General features: G+C 38.2%; 2 protein-coding genes across 2 annotated transcripts; both read left to right on the top strand.

Moving 5' to 3' along the window:
* Positions 1-1,749: 1,749 nt before the first annotated feature.
* On the top strand, positions 1,750-7,504 carry pxmp4 (peroxisomal membrane protein 4). The gene is made up of 4 exons (XM_017697925.2): positions 1,750-1,918; positions 3,388-3,450; positions 4,042-4,240; positions 4,465-7,504. Exons 1-4 carry the CDS (start codon positions 1,806-1,808, stop codon positions 4,720-4,722), a joined length of 633 nt encoding a protein of 210 aa, XP_017553414.1. The 5' UTR covers positions 1,750-1,805; the 3' UTR covers positions 4,723-7,504.
* A 5,429-nt stretch (positions 7,505-12,933) lies between these two features.
* On the top strand, positions 12,934-20,508 carry tgm5l (transglutaminase 5, like). Its single transcript, XM_017697779.2, has 15 exons — positions 12,934-13,007; positions 13,286-13,462; positions 14,299-14,520; positions 14,804-14,922; positions 15,268-15,396; positions 16,210-16,387; positions 16,488-16,623; positions 17,209-17,312; positions 17,638-17,877; positions 17,968-17,997; positions 18,146-18,175; positions 18,272-18,481; positions 18,727-18,884; positions 19,196-19,332; positions 20,167-20,508. Exons 1-15 carry the CDS (start codon positions 13,001-13,003, stop codon positions 20,315-20,317), a joined length of 2,028 nt encoding a protein of 675 aa, XP_017553268.2. The 5' UTR covers positions 12,934-13,000; the 3' UTR covers positions 20,318-20,508.
* Positions 20,509-20,800: the final 292 nt, after the last annotated feature.

The following is a 20,800-nucleotide window of genomic DNA, read 5'->3' as shown; positions in this document are numbered from 1 at the left end:
TAGCGCCTCCAGCCTCTGGACACTACGCTGACAGACACAGCAAACCTTCTTGCCACAGCTCGCAATGATGTGCCATCCTGGATGAGCTGCACTACCTGAGCCACTTGTGTGGGTTGTAGATTCCGTCTCATGCTACCATGAGTGTGAAAGCACCACCAACATTCAAAAGTGACCAAAACATCAGCCAGAAAGCAGAAAGGTACTGAGAAGTGGTCTGTGGTCCCCACACTTTGATTTCACAGACGTTTGATTTACTTGGAGTTATATTGTGTTGTTTAAGTGTTCCCTTGCCTGATGCCTCAAAATCACGCACCGAAGGTCTTTATAAAAATATACAGAGATATGCAGATACATTTCCTTCCTGCATTTTTCTATCCATCTATATTATTGATTTTTACCCTAATTACTAATCTCATTGTGGCCTTCCTTACTTTTCCAGAGCAAAGTGAGGCTTTGGAGGATGTTATAGGATAAAATGCGCTTTATCCGCTTAATTACTGAGCAAACAGAAACTGCTCAGCCTGGAATCTGGAGTCATATTCTTAATTACAATAATGACACTTAAAACTGCATTGGTCTTTTTTCATTCTGAGAATTGGTGATGCTTGAGATTAGTTTCCCTTTGACCCAAGAAATCTCATAAATATTCTAAAAAAAATCGTTTTTTGACTCTGAAGTCAAACAGTATTCAACTGTATTGATATATAGACTTGATAATTAATCATGGTCAAGTCCTCAAGTCCTTGTTTGACCTCAAGTCCTTTTGTGTTCTCTTCAAATATGCTCTATATTAATGGATACAATTTCCATTAAGTAGCTTGTTTATTTTATAATATTTTTTTTAATATGAGCTGTAATTTGTTTCATATAGAGTTAGGGCAAATTACGCAGCAACATGGAGCCGTGGGAACATAGACACGTTCCCCCCAGATAATGTCGTTAGCTCAGCTGTATAGCGGACATTGATTGCTAACTTTACTAGCACCAGGCTCAGGAAGCTGGGAAGAATGTTTCCCCAAACTTATCAAAAACATGACTTGGGAAATGTATCAGGCAGTTACAGCAACACAAATACAGCAATATGCTTGACATGTAGATAATGCGGTCAAAAAAACGAGGCTTTTGGTCATTCTGCATAGGTGCGTATACGGGTAGCGTTTACCACTACGGAAGAAGGCACAACTGTATTAAGAGGCTGAAGTTGAGCTTTATTAAGAGGCTGAAGTTGAGCTTTATTAAGAGGCTGAAGTTGCCCCAGCCACAGCTGTCTGCAACAGTCCTCTCTAACCCAGACTTACACCTGCCCCGTCTCACCTCTCTGCCTTCAGAACACACATCCAGCAGACTGGCCCCGCTAAACACAGTCTCTGTAGAAAAGCCCCGCATAACGCAGCAGAACCACCCCAAAACTAACAGGAAAAAAATTTCTAGATCACGCTACAGCATATATGTTCTTATTTATTTACTACTGCTTCCACATTCAGATGTAATCTTACCATGTATAAAATACAAATAGCGAAAAACGTGGAAGACTAATAAATGAGTTCATTATTAACTCGTGTAATTCCAAGTTCCCTAAATGACTTATTTATTAATTTGATTTCATGACGTTTGATTGGCTCGTCTGTATATGGGTCAGTGCGGGAATTAATGAAGAGGTTTTAGGAAAAGAGCCGCTTTCCATGTAAGCATGTAAGGCGGAACCATAACAGCGTAGAGAGTTTCTGATCGACTCTTAAGTGAAACTCTGTACGTGACGTTGTTACGTTAGTGCTGCAGCGCTAAACAGTCCCTCGCAGTCCGACATGGCCGGGTCTGATCTGGTGAAAACTCTGCTCTATACAGTCAACAACGTATTACAGCAGGAGAAATACAAAGCAGTGCTTGCTGTCCTGAAAGGACTCAGAAATGGCGCAGTGTGAGTGTCACTTAGTTATTTGCGTTACCGTGTTTTTCCCGGTGCGGTTTCCTTGTTGTTTTATGGCATTAGTTGATTACAGCCTGTCCCCACAGTCTGGTCGGTACATAGAGATGTTTTCATAGCTCATAACTCGTTTGGTTATCTTTTTTATATTTGTTTGTTTTTTGTTTAGTGGTATCTTCAAAGTCCCAGCCTGCTAACCTAGCTGTTAGCTAAGTGGATTAGGCTTCAGTTGGCTTCCCGTTCGCCAGCTTCTTGTCCTTGTTCTGATTTTCCCGTTCCACCTTAAACGGTGCAGCAGTTACATTCTGGTGTCTGACTTCAGCTTCAGGTTCTGTTGGCTAACAATTAAGGGAGCAGAGCACAGGTCACGTCTCTGTAGTTAACTGTTAGTAATTCAGTTTTACTTTAACGATATGAAAGACGTTTTTGTTTGAGCGTATATCACACATTTCCATGCCTTTTTCCAGACATTGTTACCTTGCGGCTGAAAGGAAAATTCAGGTTAAAAAAAGAACTCCAGTTATACTATAATATTTCTAAAGTACTTTTATAATGATCCATAATACTTTCACCTCCTGTAATACACCTTCTTACGGTACTAAGTAATCTGTAGTCGTCTTCTTCTTTCGGTTGCTCACTTTAGGGGTCGCCACAGCGGATCATCTGCCTCCATCTTGCCCTATCCACTGCCTCCCCTACTTTCACACCAACCATCTCCATGTCCACCTTCACTACATCCATAAACCTTCTCTGAGGTCTACCTCTTCTCCTTCTACCCGGCAGCTCCATCTCCAACATTCTTTGCCCAATATATCCACTATTCCTCTTCAACACATGTCCAAACCATCTCAACCTGGCCTCTCTGGCTTTATCTCCAAACTGCTCCACCTTCACTGTCCCTCTGATCTGCTCATTTCTAATCTTGTCCGGCCTTGTCACTTCCAACGAAAATCTCAGCATCTTCATCTCCTCCACCTACAGCTCAGCCTCCTGTCTTTTACACAGAGCCACAGTCTCCAAACCATACATCATAGCAGGACGCACTACTATCTTGTAAACCTTCCCTTTCACTCTTGCTGCTATCCTTCTGTCACACATCAGCCCTGACACCCGTCTCCACCCACTCCATCCTGCCTGCACCCTCTTCTTCACCTCTTTTCTACACTGTCCGTTGCTCTGGATGGTTGACCCAAGATATTTGAAGTCATCCACCTTTACAACCTCTACTCCTTGCATCTTCACCTTTCAACGTAATCTGTAGTACATGTGTAGCATCATCATACTAAACTGACTGTCCAGATTTACTGTAAGACTGTTATAGAAATCCTGTAGTAATAAGATTTATCAGTTCTTTGGAAATTTCTGTAGAATTACTGTAGATTGTGTTCATAAAGAATGTTGAACACAGACCCAGAATGTTTAACTTTTAATTTTCATTTATTGATTAATTTTGTTTATTACAGATATGGTGCCAAGATCCGTGCCCCACATGCCCTAGTGATGACATTTCTTTTTAGAGGTGGCAGGTAAAGTACACCAGAAGGGCATGTCAGTCTACCCTTACTTCTTATGTAGATTAGCTTGTGGAATTTTATATCCTCTTTTAGTAGAGATTGTACCATTTCCAGTTTATTTGTGTCATGATCTCAGCTGGCTTCATGCTGTAAACAGAATGGATGGAAACAGTGCATGATTTTTTAAGTTGTTGTTTCAGTGCTTGAAATTTCTTCAAATAAGCGCAGTTGGCAAAATCTGCTAATTCAGTCACTGTTGGTGTTTTCATGCTCATTAGCATCTGTAGCGCCAGCAATACTGGAAGTATGAACCTTTCTTCTAATTCACTTTTCTGATGACTGATCTGCTAGAATTTGAGAAATTTAATTGGTTGAACAAAGTTCACAAAATTAGTGGAGCCTAGAACAGTAGTGTTATAGTGTATTATCATGATTTTTGCACTATTGAATTATGATATATTGAATATTCGGTCCTCGTATGTATAGGTGCTGTCTTTTAAGTGTATGGTCTTATACATGCCTTAGAGATGATTTTCTAACGTGAATGTTTTGTTTTCTCTCTCTTTTACCTCATATATATGTATTTTCTGTTTTGCTTCCCAGCCTGCAGTCCAAGTTGAAAGCGATTGCCCAGGCTACATATACACACTCAAGGAACCTTGCTCTCTTTGTGTTCACATATAAAGGACTGCAAGAACTTCAGCAGCACATTCAGGGAAAGAGTCTTCAGTCGCAAGCTTTTCTGGCTGCTTGTATTGGGGGTTGGCTTGTATTCGGAGACAATAATAACATTAACAGCCAAGTGAGTGAGCCACTTCATTTCTAGAGATGGATGGATGGATAGATAGATAAATTGAGAAGTAGTGTGATGTGAAAATCACTACTATCAAAAATATCAATAATAACAATAAAAATAAAAAATATCAATGATAATACTAAATGTCTTTGATGACTAATTACCATAATGTCTGTCTTCTAATTTATGTGTTTTTGACCTAAATGCCACTGTTATCTTCTTTTCCCCAGATAAACATGTACTTGTTGTCTAGAATTCTGTTTGCATTGTCTCGGCTGGCTGTGGAGAAAGGCTACATCCCTCAACCCAAGAGAGATCCATTCCCACTCTTTGCCACCCTGGTGTGGGGCATCGTGCTCTGGCTGTTTGAGTACTACCCTCACACCCTGCAGCCGTCACTCCAGTCCTCCATGACCTATCTCTACCATGACAGCAATGTGTGGCACGACATAACTGATTTTCTACTATACAACAAACCACGGACTTAAGTGAGCCTTTAGCAATGTTCCTCTCAACCAAAGCTCTCATGTCAAACAGTGAGAGTCCAGCACCAGTGATCACTGTAGATTTCTTTTTCTAATCTGTTTTTTTGAGAAAATTGCTTGAGTAAGTACTGAGAAGGTAAATGTTAGGATTGTAATTTTCAATCACAAGTGAGCCTTAGATGAGGTTTCTGCAATGTGCATGTTTTGAAAGTGTTAACCTGTGGTTGACTTTTTGCATTTTTGCACATTTATGGCTGAATATTTGGAAGCAAAAAATGAAAATTAATAAGACCATGAAGGATTTTTTTGGGGAAAAGTCCATGTTTCCACTTTGCTTATTAACTGTGTAAGCAGTCTTTTGTGAGAGTGACATTGACTTCTGGCACTCCACATTCCTCCATGTACAATTATTTTTAGTTCATGACCTTTTTGGTTTTTCAAGCATGAGCTATTCTTAAGCTTCTGTCACAGCTTCGTACTGTGGTTCACTGATGCTGACTAACTAAAGCATGTGGACAAATGGATCAGCTTATTTGGGGGGTAAATTATTATTTCACATATATTACATATATGTATGTTATCTGCAAGTGATTGCAGGCCAGACAAGTCCTGATGCAGCAATGCATGGTGCTTCACCCAACATGTTTGGACTGTTGGTATGCTTCATGCATTGCATGGTTTTTGCCAAAAAGAGCAGGCTCTGTGGTGTCTGAAATGTTTTACTTGCCCATAAAACATTGTTCTGGAACTCTTTTTTTTTTTTAGCAAATACTGCTTTTTCATTCCTTTCATTTGTACCATTGCACCTCAAAGGAACAGAAAATCTCAGCATGAAAAATGTGGAAAAAATGCTAAAAATCAGCCATAAGCAAGTCCTGTTTTGCAGTACTGTGTGACATTTCAGTCTTTAGAGAAGGCAAGCAGAAGAGTAGCATGTATTTTTCTGTTCACACTTCCCACACCACATTACCTCAGTACTCCGGGTTCATGTAAGTGTTTTTGCCGCTCTGCGCCACTAGAGGTCACTAGCTGTAAGGAAGGAGTGGTCTCTCATAGCACCAGAAATGACGACTTGAGTTGGCAACTGTATGTCTTTGAAGGGAAACTTTGAACTTTATAGGACCCTGATAGCTTAATTAGCCTGTAGTTTGGATAATAAATGGTTAACTGGCTTGCAGACCATTCCCTAGAAATAATGTTTTTTAAATAATGTATAAAGTTTTACTCCCAACTATTCAAAGATAAATTTTACAAAATCTTCCAAAATTTCCACATAATTCAGTGGTTGATGCAAATAAAATAATTCAGAGTGGTTTGATAAGAAATGTAGAGAAACTTTGACACAGTTTATTTTACAGGGGTGGTGATAGGAACCGGATGTTATGATGTCTGCAAAACAAATATGGCTATTTGTATGTGTTTTTATTTACTGTTGATATATATATATAAATAGCAGCATATTCATGACCATTTTGTGTAGTAACCTTCAGCAAAATAGTTTTTACAGACATTAAATGCTTAAGATGTCTGGTTCCTTTCACCACCACTGTACACAATTATGCCTCTGTACATTTCACTGGATTTTTTGTATTAAACCACTCTGTATGACTTTACATCCTGATGTATTAATTATGTGGACAGTTTAAAATTGGCAGAATTCACTTTTTTAACTAAGACCTTATTGAAGTTGACAACTAAAGACTCACCTCACTGTTTCAGTACTGGTTTTAACAAGCCTCCACTTGGTTTTAACAAGTGTCCACTTGGATTCCTTCTTTCACTTGGTGGGTGGTGGGGGGGTCCCAGCAGCTGTTCAGTTACTTTAATAGGATGTTAGTTGGGCCTTCAGAGTGGTGAGAGAGGGATCAGGTGAACACTACTGTAGACTTCAGCAGCAGAGCTTGCTCAGAAGTCATGGTGACCTGATGCATTTTCCTTTTCAAACCCCCAAAAATCCCAGGCAAAACTGTAAGCTACAGCAAGAATCTTGCATAATATTTGATTTGCTGGGCTTTAAGGTACAAACTACTCCATCTGTTATACATGACGGCTGAACTACAACTTCATCACTTTCCTAACCATCTCATTAGCATGCTAAAGGCTACATGGCTATCTGGAACCTACACTACGGTTCTGCTCTACGTTAATAGCCGCCATAGCAATTGCTCACACGTTAAGTACAATATGCTCAAACATCTTAAAAACATTTTACATTGCAAAGTTTGCATGGCTAGCTGATTAGCTCACTGAGGCTAACTTGCTATGGGTCAGTGTGTTCCATTTGAATAAGCCACTCCCCTTCTGCCAGTGAGTTGTGTAACAGGTGTGACTTCAGATTTGCGCTTCAGAGACTTGAGACTTGACTCAGACGTGGAAAAAGTGGCTTGTGTACATCTATGCGTGGCACTGCACTGTAAGGCATCAGAATCACTATTCGTGTTCTAGGATGTATGTATATTTGTCTAATGAATCCTGATGAACACAGATATGTAGAGAAGCTAAACAATAGTAATAATGTAATATGACTGATGATTAACACCACAGCGTTATACCACTTGTAAGACCAGTTAGACCTAAGTGTGGACTAAAAGGGCTTTCAGTGGTGAATCACCATTGGAGTAGCAGTTTAATCCCAGAGTAGAATTAATCCATACATGCTGGTTTAATGTCTGATGCAGTTGTTGCAGGACAGCATTCTTGAATTATATAATCAGCTGTTGATCATTGTTTTGCCTTAGTTTTAAGTGCTAATTTAAGTGTGCATAAATATAAATTAATGATTAAATTATTATGAGTTTACCGTATTAACAAATAGATGAAATATGGGTGTATATTTTTACTTTTTTAAGTAAATTTTGTAATGGTCCAGACAGTAAGAAGAGCATTCCTGATTCCTGGGGAATATACTGCTACATTTATAGTTTAATTCTATGTCTTTTTAAAAGATGTTTTGCTGAATAAATAATAATTTTAGTGCATTAAGGAGCACTACTGATAGTGCTGCATATTATCTCTAATTTAATGTATGATTTTCATGTGTTTTATTAAAATATGGTTTATAAAAGATATTTAGCTTTGTCTTATTTTTTATCTGAATATTTGCCAGGTTGTTTTTGTGTAACACTGAGTGAATGTGTCCATTGTTTCAAGAACCAAACGCAAACAGTGCAAAGTGAAGTAAAGTTATGTTAGCTGTTCTCAAGTTCACATAGCTTAGTCCACTCTCCAGTATATATAACAAACTGTCCTTAAAACAGTTGTTGTCATTAAAGCCACAGTTTCTTTTTTGTAGTGCAGTTGAAAATTCTTCTCATGTTGCTCACTTGTAAGGTGTAACTGCAGAAGCTGGTCAAGCCCTTTTTTAATCTTTCAGCATGTTGCTTACATAAGCAGTTTGATCATTGTATTTTCATGCTCTCCAATATATATAATTTTTCTGGAACAATATCCCCCACAACATGACATGAAGAAAATAATTATATTCACTCACTCTTAGACAACTATTGATTTGATTTCACCTTTGTTATGTTATGCTATTCTAGTTGCCAGGACAGCCTGTAAAGATTCCCTAAAGCACCTGCACATAACTTTCCAAGTCATGACAGGACTCAGGCCTGATGGTTTTCAGGCGCCACGCCGGAATTCCGGCGTACCGACGTGTCTGCGAGAAAAAGGCGGGGGGGTGGGGGGGGGGGGTGATGACGACGCCGATATGTCAGTCAAGCGAACCGAAACTAAATACCGGGCGTTTGTGATATTCCGCCCAAACATTTTTTTAAGTCTCAAAGATAATAGACGTTAATTAAATTAATTATTTTCAAAAGCTGAGCCGCATCAGAGGCTCCGGAGCCGCGGGTTGCCAACCCCTGGCCTCGTGATCTGACCATAGGATCTGACACTTCTCTTGATCTGACATGCGCAGGTTTCACTGTAACCAACACCAAGGCCGAGCCTACTAATAAATGCTGCATAGTTTGTATTATATTTTTAAAAGAAATGAATGTGTCCTTGTTCATGTCATTTAGTCAATGGTTAGGCTACTAATCAATTCCTAGTTTAGGAGTATTGTTATTGCCACCTGCTGACCGTTCTTGTATGGCTGTAGTATCTGTAGTCTCCTATGCTATAGAAGCAATAAGGTATGTGACTAGTTAAAAACAGCTATGGATTCCTGAACAGGCCTGCTAGTCCTAAGAGTTCTGGTAATCTGCACAAGCTTCTGAAATATAGGCTTATATTGGGTTTGTTTATCTCACGTCTGAATGTTGTTCATGTATTTCAACAAAATTCAACACAATCTATCTTTGAAGGGACTAATTCAAAAGCAAAAATTCTTTGGCAGTAATGAAGATCAGGGTTATACATAGACGTATATCTGTGCCCAGGGGCCAACAAGTTATGTGTTAAGTGTGTCGCATACATAGCACCCCCACCCTGCTCACCTCCCGAGCAGAGAAAAAAAGTTCAGGCTCAGGAATTTTTCCCACTATCACCCCTGCAGGACTAGAGCTGTAAAGATTGCTTTGAGTGTTTGGAGAAAAATATGAAATGAAACTCTCTCCATGAAAAAGAATATAGAACAACAGTGCAGGAATACTGGAAGAGGTGAAAATATGTGTAGAATATCACAAAGAGATTATGCGGCACTATACACTATTAAAAACGTTTGGTGTCACTTATTGTACTTATATTAATAATCAATGTCTGAAGGGTGTCTTTTCAAAAGGCATTATAGATCACATTTGTCCATACTGTATATTGTTGCGAGTGGGCTTTCTGCTGAACAAGTATCAATGCTGCAGTCAATTCTAGAATTATTGGCACCTTTCATGAAAATGAGCTAAAATCAATATATAATAAACTATGCATGCAATGAGTGATATTTCAGTCTTAGACAAACTGCATTGTTTTGGAATTTTAAAAAGTTTGTGGTACACAATACAAAGACTGAGAGAGCCATTGCAAAACTTGAATTTGTAAAATCATTTTTGTGTGAATTTGCATGTGTTTGTGGTCATTATCTTTTTGAAAGGTCTACACATGGTCAAATGTATGGCCTTCTGGCTGAGGCAGACTGATTTTGGGCTTAATTCTTTTGGTATTTGTAATAAAATTCATCATGCCATTGATTTTCACAAGAACCCCTGGAGCACTAATAGTTTTCCTGTGCTTTTCTTTGTATGCAGGCTCTTTTTATGCCACATGTGACATTGTGTGCATGACCAATAAGTTACACATTTGTTTAATCTAACTACATCCGATTGTTTCAGAAAATCCAGGCACTGCTTTTTGTGGCTTTCTCTTAGTAAAGACTTTTTTGTGGAACTCTTTCAAGCTTCTGGTTATGGGGGTGGTTTGAAAAGCCTAAGATTGAAGTAAGCTGTGCAGTTGTGAAACTGATCATTGGATTATTCCTTGCCTTTTTTACAATCCTCATTATGTTTTCTTATCACTTTGATTGTGCTTAATAGTAATTTCAACCGACTTCTTATTTTTATAACAATTTACATTCCGATCTCTGCGGCTCCACAACCTTCTGTCTCATTTCAGTTGACAGCTGTTTGATGTTGCCCATGCTGATGGATGGCAAAGAGATTTTACATGTGTGTAATCTCATATTTATACCCCAGGGAAACAACAACTGGTCATAAACAACAATGAAATTCCTGGAGACTAGAACCATAAAAAGAAAGGGTTTTTCCCTTAAAGATGCAAAATTCTAATATTCTCAATTGGCCCCACTCACCCGTGTCTTCCTAAGTTTTTTCTTACATTCTTGAGAAAAATCCTAAGAAAAAGTCTATTTCAGATTCATAACATCTTTATAAACTGCAGAATTGTTCACAGCTTTGTGCTCTTGCGTGTGCATAAAAATACATCCCAAATAAGAAAACATTGATTAATCTCAGAATCTTCATCAAAACTGTGTAAGTGGTTTTAAGAAGAAATTCCCCTTAAGAATGTTTGGTGAATGAGGCCCATTATGCTTAAATTATTTAGATATTTTTCAGGGGGCCAATAATTGTGCCCCCATACTTTTGTGAAAGAGCGTAATGTTGTTAAAAGAACACTCTTGTAGAGATTCTTTCTATCAGACAGCAAACAAATTCATTCATACACTTTACTCCTTTACCCCTCAGAGCATTGTCTAATAAAGCATTTCAAAATCACCTTCAAAACCATGTTTTCCATTGAAACTGGGAGGTGTGAAGGTGTGCACTCAAAGAATTAAGGATCAAGCATCAATCACTATTGCAGCGAGTGCAATAACACAACAAGCCCAACTACCTCACGTCACTGGTTGCTATTAGAGCAGGCATTTTTCGGATTTGGATGTGTCTGTGCATGTTCTGTGCTGGCAGCCTCCCGCGGTGCGTTTGAGCTTTGGAAAAAGTGGTTGTGCTTGGTGACAAAACTGTGATTACTGACTCTCCATGATGTCATTCAGAGAGGATCTTTTTATCTTGTAAGTAAAACCAAGAAAATAAGCAAGGAACAAAAAATGACATCCAAGAATAACGGAATAAACCAATTTAACTGCTCAGTAATATCCTGACTTTTTGTTTATGCTCTTCTGTGTACATTGTGACACAGTATTCTATACTCCTCTACACACTGATTTTGCAAACGAATAATATTAATAATATTATTATTAATAATATAAAAATAACATTACAGTTCTGTACAAAACCCAGAGATTCATTTATTTCATTTCCAGTCAGTACAGACAGTAATTACAAATGATTCATTTTCAGCTTTGAGACAAAAAACAGAAACATGTTTAAAAGAAAATTGCACAGAAGCGCAACAACTGAATATAATTTCTTCTTTTAAATATTTCTCATGACTGCCCTTAGCCAAACATATACAAATTAAACAAAGAAGTTGATCATTTCCTCAGAAAAATGGACTGACCTGAACATGTTTAGGATTACTTGCATTGTGAGATGCAGAAAATGCAACCAACCTCTAAGACTGAACTATGGAGGTGTATCGTTGCAGGTTTCATTGCATTGACATGCCATTGTTTTGTGTCCTGATGAAGGCTTGAGAAGGCCACAATGTGTCAGCACATTTTTCTACATATTGCCGTGCTTTAACAAAGGCCTTTTATACTTTTCTTAAGATGGTGTGCCCACAAATTCCTTAGTTCTGGGATTTATTATTTTTTTTGCACATGCTTTGTAGATGGGTATGGATTTTTTTGATTGTTGCCACTACCAGCGTGGAATTGTTATTTTGTACAAAACACAGCGAGTCCTGGGGGGTCTGAGACCACCTAATTAACTTCATGGATTCCTGGGGGGGTCCCTAAAAATAAACGTATGATGATGTTATGCTGTTGCTTAGAGAAAAATAGACCATTCAAATACAAATTCAGGGTCAGGTCACTGGGCGTCATTCATCAACAGTTCATAAGAACACATTTCTAAATATAAGAAGACATTTAGGAAGATGTGACTGGTAAATAAGGCCCATAGTTTAACTGCTTCACCACAATTAGTGAGGTTCTGTCTGTGGTATTTCTAACTGACTAGTGACAGCACTGATCTGCCTTTGCCTATAGCAAATTGGCTCACCCAGTCTTTCATATCCTGACAGCTGTAATTACACCCGGGGTACTTCTGAGGAACTTTACTCTGTGCCGTGGCATTTACGTAAATCTGAAAACTTTTTTGCAAGAGTTTGGTGAAAATACCAGGGGGTATTTCACACACTATGTCTGATGTACACTGATACTGTACATCATGAAAAAAGATTGTTCAATATAAAATTAATCTAAAATAATGCTTAATGCATGTTTGAAACACAAAAGCATCCAATTCCAGTCTTTCCTGGTTCAAATCATGCATCCCTAATAAGCAAACTTCAGACACCAAGCATGTCTTTGCTGAATGATAACATTTGAAATGAATGAGTTTTCTCATTTCTGACTCACTGTTGTAAACACAGATATTGAAATGCAGTATCCACCTCCAGTCGCCATGTCCCTTCTGTTTTTTTGGGTGTGAGTGCCTTAGTCACTCTGGAACATTGTAATCCACCCATGAAACGCCCACAGCAGGACACACGCAATGTGTGACTTCAGCATTGCACCCGACATTATTATAGAGGTGAAGTATGACTGCATGACTGTTTATGTACTGAGAGTGAAACTGGTTTGATTACTAAATTCTTGAACTTTCTCACCTAAAGGAGTGGTGATGAGGTGTATATAAGCACGAGCAGAAATGATGGGTTCTCATCAAACAGCAGCTGACAGCGAAGACAACACTCACTAATGGACGGTAAGCTTCCACGTTTCTGTCCAGAAGGCGTATATTTTATGGGATTTTTTTTTTTTTGCTTTATAGTTTTTCCATGTTTCACCTATCCCTAACATCATGCTATATTCTTACAATAGATTATTACTAATGTAGTTTTACATAAATCCTTGTGGTTCAATCATATGTATAGCCAAAGAGTCAACAGTTTATCACGTTTTTCTATGTAAGCTTGGGCCTCGTCTAACTGCTTTGCAATTTCCCTTTAACCACTGTATTGTGTCTTTCTTTTGTGTGTGCAGCCTTAAGAGTTCAGTCTGTTAACCTGGAGCATGCACAGAACCAGAGGCAGCACAACACTGAAGGGTTGAACTCTGCTTCTCTGGTAGTGAGGAGAGGACAGCCCTTTAAACTCACCGTGGCCTTCAATAGACGTTACATTCCAAACAGAGATGGCCTCATACTCAGAGTGGAGCTAGGTACAGTGTCTGTTTATCCATTTCAGCTTGAATGTAAACATGCTTGCAGGACTCTTTTTTGGTCCTGTAATTTCACCCTTTGTTCGTTTTTCAGTGTCTAATTTCAGTGTCCATCTCTTCACTGTCTCTGTATAGTGAATTTCTGGAGAGTTTACTTTAACACCTGGCTCTAATATTCAGATGCTACTGAAACAGTCTTACTACAAAAGTAGTCAATTAGGCAAGACGTATAGTAACCAGGATCTTTTCCTATAGTTTTGCACTGGAACTATAATACTAACATAGCTAACAAGTCATAGAAACTTATGACCACCAATCAGCAGGTCTACATGCCTTAATCAGTTCATACTTGCTTCAAACCACATCTAGTTCATAAAAATGATTGTGGTATCAGACAGTATTTATAATAGACTGTTATATAGTGACAAAGTTATGTAACATCAGCTAAAACAACAGTATTAGCATTTTTATAATAATATTATTATAGCACTTTGAGATTTGTTTCAAATGTGAAGTGCGTTATAAATAAAATGTATTATTATTATTATTATTATTATTATAGAACATGTTACTGTATATCGAAAACTACTTAAGTATAAAAGTATATCAACTAGTTAGATGTGGTTTAAAATAAGTCTCTGTTGACTGCATGATGCTAATTTGTGAGGCATACTTAAATTGTTAGCTACATTATATGTATCTCCAGTGCAAAACCAAGAAGAAAACTTTCAAGACCAAACAGTGTTGCAGTGTTGAACTTTGCTCAACATGTTTAATCCTTCCGCTCATCCATTCATCATTTTCTCCATTGATCACACACTCCTTTTCCTTTCCAGATCGCCTCTATAATGACATTCCCATCACATTCTCCAGAGACCCATCCCAGTGGAGTGCATATTTCCAGCAAGGCTCACTAGACTCCACTAAGGCCTCATTGTGTGTGTGCAGCCCTGCAAATGCACCTGTGGGGGTCTACCAGCTCCAGATGATGTCACCCTCTGGGCCATACAATTTCAGGGTGGGTCAGTTCACCCTGCTCTGCAACCCATGGTGCTCAGGTAAGTTTTAGCTGTCTTGAAGTTACAAATAATAATAATAATATTATTATTATTATCTCACTTCATTTATATTTATATTTCCCCTAATAGATTATCATATCATCTACAATGCTTCTACAGTGGACTATCCAAATAAAGTTTTATAAATAAAAAAATGTATAAAAATTGACCTATAAGGTTTCAATATGACAGTGATTTTTATTGAATCATTGAATATTATGTTATTACATTGCTACAAATAATGTTAAAACATACTGAAGATGTCCCTCTCTGTCTATATCAGCGGACTCTGTCTATATAGCTGATGAGAGCCAGAGGGAAGAGTATGTGAAGAACGACTTTGGCCTGCTGTATCAGGGCACAGCCAAAAACGTCATCTTCAGACCCTGGAGCTTTGACCAGGTGAGAACAGCTCCAGTGTTTGACGTTTAGGAAGGCATCAGTGTCATCTCCTTCATCCTCATTTTCTCAGTAAGATGTGAGAGCTTGCAAGGAACTGTAGACTTCTTAAGCTGACTTTGAAATCAAGACATCTCCTTCAAACTAGATTGACATTAGTAGCGCAAAGCATACATAAAAATCCAAGTTTGATTTTTCATATAAAATGCAAATCAGATTCATCGTGCTGTAAACGTTAATGTGTACAGTGTCTATGTGAAGTGAAGTGCAGAAATCAGGGAGAAGTGTTCTGGAATGTATGTGCTGTGGCAGATGGTGCAGTAGAGTGACATGTTTCGGTGTTTGCAGTACGAGAATGGCATCCTGGACATCTGCATGATGCTGCTGCAGGTGAGCCCTGAACACAAGAGAAACTGGAGGACTGATAATAGTAATCGCTCCGACCCCATCTACATCAGCAGAGTGGTATCAGCTATGGTGAGCAACCCATTATGTTCCTCTTCTCTTCCTTTGCTTTTTCTTCTTCACACTCCTAAAAATAATGCTCTGAAATGGTTATAGCTTTAATGTACCAGTCCAGGAAAAACTTGTAATGGGTTACAGTGTGTGAAGGTTCTTAAAACTTTGAAAAAGGTCTTTATACTGCATGCCATTTACAAAAAAAATGTTTTATTTTTTCCATATAAAGGTTCTTTAGTGAACCAAAAGTGGTTCTTGTATCTGAGAAGCTGGTTCTTGTATGGTATCATTCCAAAGAACCTTTTAGCACCTTTATGTTTGTAAGAATGTACTATATGTCCAAGTTTGTAAACACCAACAGAGATATGAATAAGTCGTTTGTTCCCTCTTAACTGCAGCAACAACCCTTTTCTATTCTGTGAAGGCTTTCCACTGGGTGTTCAAACATTGCTGTGGGGGTTTGATTGCATTCAGCCACAAGAGTGTTAGTAAGGTCAGGTACAAAAGTTGGATGATTAGATTGGGATCACAAATGACACTCATACTCATGGAAGATGCTACGTCACCTCAGAGAATGCAGTTCCACTGCTCCACAGCCCAATGCTAGGGTGCGTTATACCCCTCTAGCTGATGTTAAACCCCAATGCAGCTGCTCCAGAGCGTCCCATTCTGTAACTAGTGCTTTTCTATAGAAATAATACAAATGCACCCTAAAATGGATAAACCTCAAAGCTGAATTCATTAATTAAAAGGAGTGTCTGGATACTTTTGAACTTGTTTCTATACCCCTCACTTTGTATGGACTGAGCATGTGTTTTTTTTTCTGTGCAGATCAACAGTAATGACGACTGCGGCGTGCTGCAAGGCAACTGGTCAGAAGACTACAGTGGTGGTGTCAACCCTTCAGATTGGAATGGAAGTGGGGAGATTCTGAGGCAGTGGGCCCAGTCTCGTTGTAGTCCAGTCAAATATGGACAGTGCTGGGTCTTTGCTGGTGTTATGTGCACAGGTACTGACTGACTGAGAGTATGAGACTTCAGTGCTGTCTTTGAGGTCATGTGATATCAGCTTCTGGAAAATATTTGTTAAAAACTTTGTGTGTTTATTAGTGATGAGGGTCCTTGGCATCCCAACTCGCGTGGTCACAAACTTTGACTCGGCTCATGACACTAATGGGAACTTGGTGGTTGAGGAGTTTTACACTGAGACTGGGGAAAAACTGCCACGTGGTCAAGACTCCATCTGGTAAGTTGATTCACTCACCAGTAATTGCGCCTAGAACTATGGTAATATTTTACATCACAGTATGTGTTTTCCCTAGTAGTCACAGTAAAGCTAAAAGGGTGGTTATATACCCTTCATTTTTTTGTTTCCAGAAATGTATAAAATTATTTGAGTATGATACCAGTACAGCAACTTCACTGATTGAAATAATTGCATAATAACCAAAACATCTGTATAGCATCAAGAATGAAGCTATAATACATTTATACATCCAAAATGCCTCATATTTTAAAAAGTGGTGAAATAATTTAGAGGCAGATGACAACTATGAGTAGATGATTACAGTATATAATGTATCATTTCTTGCTGTTTATTAGACCTAAAAAATATTGAATAAACATTTTAATATTTTATAGTTATAGTTATATTAAATAGTTTTGTAATTTCAAAGGTTTTTTTTTTTTTACCAATAAATGACTTCAATTATTAAAACAGAATTGCATTGTTTGTTTTACTTGGTAAGTTACAATTTTTTTGTTTTCATTACTACCAATTTGGACAGAAATTTGGCAGTTGAAGCTTATAGAGATATCTACATCTTTGCAGGAACTTCCACGTGTGGGTGGAGTGCTGGATGAAGAGGGCAGATCTGAGAGCAGGATTTGATGGCTGGCAGGTGCTTGACCCCACTCCACAGGAGAGAAGTGAAGGTCAGTCCAGTTTTATGTTCATGCATTCTATGCTTGCAGAAGATTAGCGCATTTATTTATCTCTTGAATAATTTACAGACATTGACAGAATGTAAGCCTGCAGTCATAAAAATAAAGGTGCCAACCACTTTTTGAAAATAATTTTTCTGTAAATAGTTCTTTAAAGAACTGTTTTGTAAACGAGACATGATTCTGTACAATGGTTCCTCCTAGAGCTGTACATATAAGATAAGAACCACTTAGAAACCATATTTTTAAGAGCTTGTAATATTTCAGTGTGTAACAGTACTAAAGGCTGAATTTCTCATGTCCTGTCCCCTCACAGGAGTGTACAGATGTGGACCTGCCCCAGTGAAAGCAATTCGGGAGAAGCGAATGGACATGCCCTTCGACATCCCCTTCATCTATGCTGAAGTTAACGCTGATGTGTATGTGTGCATTGTGCAACAGGGGAAAGTGTTGAGCTGCAGCATAGACACAGACAAAGTGGGATCACTCATCTGCACCAAGAGCCTGGGCTCCAACCGCCCACAGGACATCACCTCCACCTACAAATACACCACAGGTAAGAGAGTGAGATGTTTTGAAAGGGAATTAATTTTCTATAAACTCCAGTATTTGTAAATGCCTGAAATATCTTTCTCTGTCATTACAGCTATACAGCCTGTCACATCCAACAGTACAAGTAAGTTTTATAATTATATATAAAATCAAAACGGTTTCTAATGCATTTTATATATGTTTATATGCATTGTTATTCATTCTCATGCATATTTATATCTTTATATCTTTGCATATCATTAAGTATTAATCATCTAATCATTTTCTTTCAGTGGCTGCACCAACTCTAGCAAACACCAGCAGTAAGTACTGTCACTTTTCTTTTTCATCAACATTGTTATCTTGTTTTTGAGATCACTGAAGTGCAGTTAAACTACAGTCTCTGTTTTTGTATGCAGGATCACCTGACGGTTTGTCTGTGAAGCTGAGATTTCTTAAAGCCCCCGTGATTGGCGGAAACATCTCCTTCTCTGTCACTGTCACTAACTTGGAGAGTACCTGGAAAACAGTGAGGCAACATGTGAATGCTCAGGCAAAGAGCTATAACCGCAGCCCATCTGATACCTTTTGGGAGGCTCATAACACCATTCAGCTTGCTCCTCATGAAAGTATGTATGTGTGTGCATGTATCCAGCTGTGGGCATGTTTTTGTGTTTGTGTGTTGTTTTTGGGCAGAATAAGCCTAAGAAAGTTAAGTCTGTTGCTATATATTGTCAATATATTCCAAAATATAAACAGAATATTATCCAAAGCAGAGTTTTTGATATTGTAGTATGAACACAGGTGTGGTCATATGTTGTATGTTTCCAATGTATTACTTTTATTAGCCAGCCTAAGATTCTTTGCTCCTCAGGTAAAGTACTGGAGCACCAGATCTCCTACAGACAGTATGCAATGCTGGGAAATAGGCAGCTAGTCAACCTGGCTGTGGTTGTAATGGATGTGGCCTCTCAGAAGCGAGTACTGGCTTCTGAAGAGTTCAACCTCACCAGCCCCACCATCAGCATACAGGTACGGCAGCTCACAAGAGCCAAAAACAAAAAGAAAACAATCAGATAAAGAAGAAATAAAATTCTTTCCGGTGGCCGAATGCTCAGTTTCAAGAGGATTAACCTTTACTAAGTACAGTAGGCCTTCTACAGCAGGCACTTATGTGGGCCCAAGCTTCTATTTCTCACTTTCATAAGGGCATAGCTTACATATTAGTTTCATAGTAGTTGAGAAATAATCGCCCTAAAGTCAATAATCGAATAATAAGCAAAGTGTGGGGTTATGCAAAGCTGACAACACTTGTACCAAAATGATCTTTGTTTTGTTTCCAGATTGAAGATGAGGGCTCTGTTGTTGCCCAGAAAGTCCAGGTTGCTATGGTGACATTCACCAATCCATTCTCAGAGCCAGTGAGTGGAGTGTTGACCATGGCCGGTGCAGGCCTTCTGGAAGACAAAGTGTTTTTCAAGTATGTGGAGATCTTTCAGTTCCATGCAGTTCAACTGAACCGCATTCAGTTCTCTTCTGATTATAGTCCAGTTGTCTAAAAGCAATGGAACAATGAAGTCAGTACAAACAAAAGTATGAAAATGCTACTCGCTTGGCAATCTTACAGTTCTTTAATAATGAGCTTTAGAGAAGCTACACCTCTCTCCCGCCTGAGCCAGTTAGATTCGCTGCAGTAGGAGCCAAAGCAGTCTATCCAGTCTAGTACAGCTTAGCATGAGCACATTTTTCGTTACTGGGTCATACACCAGAGAGATAACAAAACCGCCTACACTGTTCCACCTCCACTCTCCAGATATAAACTATAAAGTACATTCGTGGGTGTGGTGGCTGATTAAGAGGTGTGATCTTTAAAGCTTAATCTGATGTTTGACATCATATTGTGAAGTAAACCTCTTTCTGTTTACTGAATGAGCTAAGCAGGTTAAAATAATTGAGTCATGCGATAGATTTTCCAAAATAATGTATCAGTTTGTATGAACGGAACTTGTGCCAAAGAGGCTGTTTGAGTTTATTACTGTATTAGCTTTTCTGTTTTGTCTTTGTCAAATATGCTGTGTCTCCGCATATAGTGTTTGACCATATACAGTCATATACAGTTCTTTGACTAGTTCATTTGATTTACTAGCAGCTTATAATAAGTTACTGATATTATATATTTGGAAAAATATTTAATATATATTATTGATTTGCATATGTTTTAATATATTCTATATAACAGGTCAAAATCACACTTGCTGCAGTGAATTTGTAGTAACCCTTCATTTCTAACCTATTCTATCCTTTCTTGGTGCAGTATTGCGCTTCAGGTTGGAGAGAGCATGCAGACTGCAGTCAAATTCACTCCAAAGATGGCAGGAGTAAAGATGCTGCACGCCAATCTGAGGCTGAATAACAATCCTGCTGTTATCCGTGGCTTCAGAACCATCACAGTCCGAGCAGCCTGATCATAAAATTATGAGCCATTCATTATACTTGAACTGTAACTGTATCTGCAGCACTTGCAAACTTTACTTTAAATTATTTTCTACACTGATTGTTCCATCCATGTAAAAGTAATGTGGCCAAAATGTGACATATTTAAACATTAGTTATGAAAGATGTGCTACCACTACAGAGTATGCTTTCTATTTATATTTTCAGCTCTGTCTTTTAAGTATATATGTGTATGTTTTTAAATATTGTATTCTTTGAAGTATTGTTTCATTTCAATCTTCTTATTTAATTTTAAATAAATTATTGACAATTTACAAATTATTTGTCATTATTTATGTTTACCATTATTTATAACTCAGTACAAAAATTCAGGTGACATGTCTTTAAGTGTCTTTAATTCCTAAAAATTCCAACATCAATACTAGTCCCTGAATAATTCTTTAACATGATTGGTCTAACATGGAAAATGAGGCCTCCGCTTGATCTTGCATAAG

Source organism: Pygocentrus nattereri, chromosome 26, assembly GCF_015220715.1.
Source record: "Pygocentrus nattereri isolate fPygNat1 chromosome 26, fPygNat1.pri, whole genome shotgun sequence".
NCBI classification, from domain to species: Eukaryota; Metazoa; Chordata; class Actinopteri; order Characiformes; family Serrasalmidae; genus Pygocentrus; species Pygocentrus nattereri.
The sequence above is the reverse complement of the archived record's forward strand: the minus strand, read 5'-3'. Positions and strand labels throughout refer to the sequence as shown.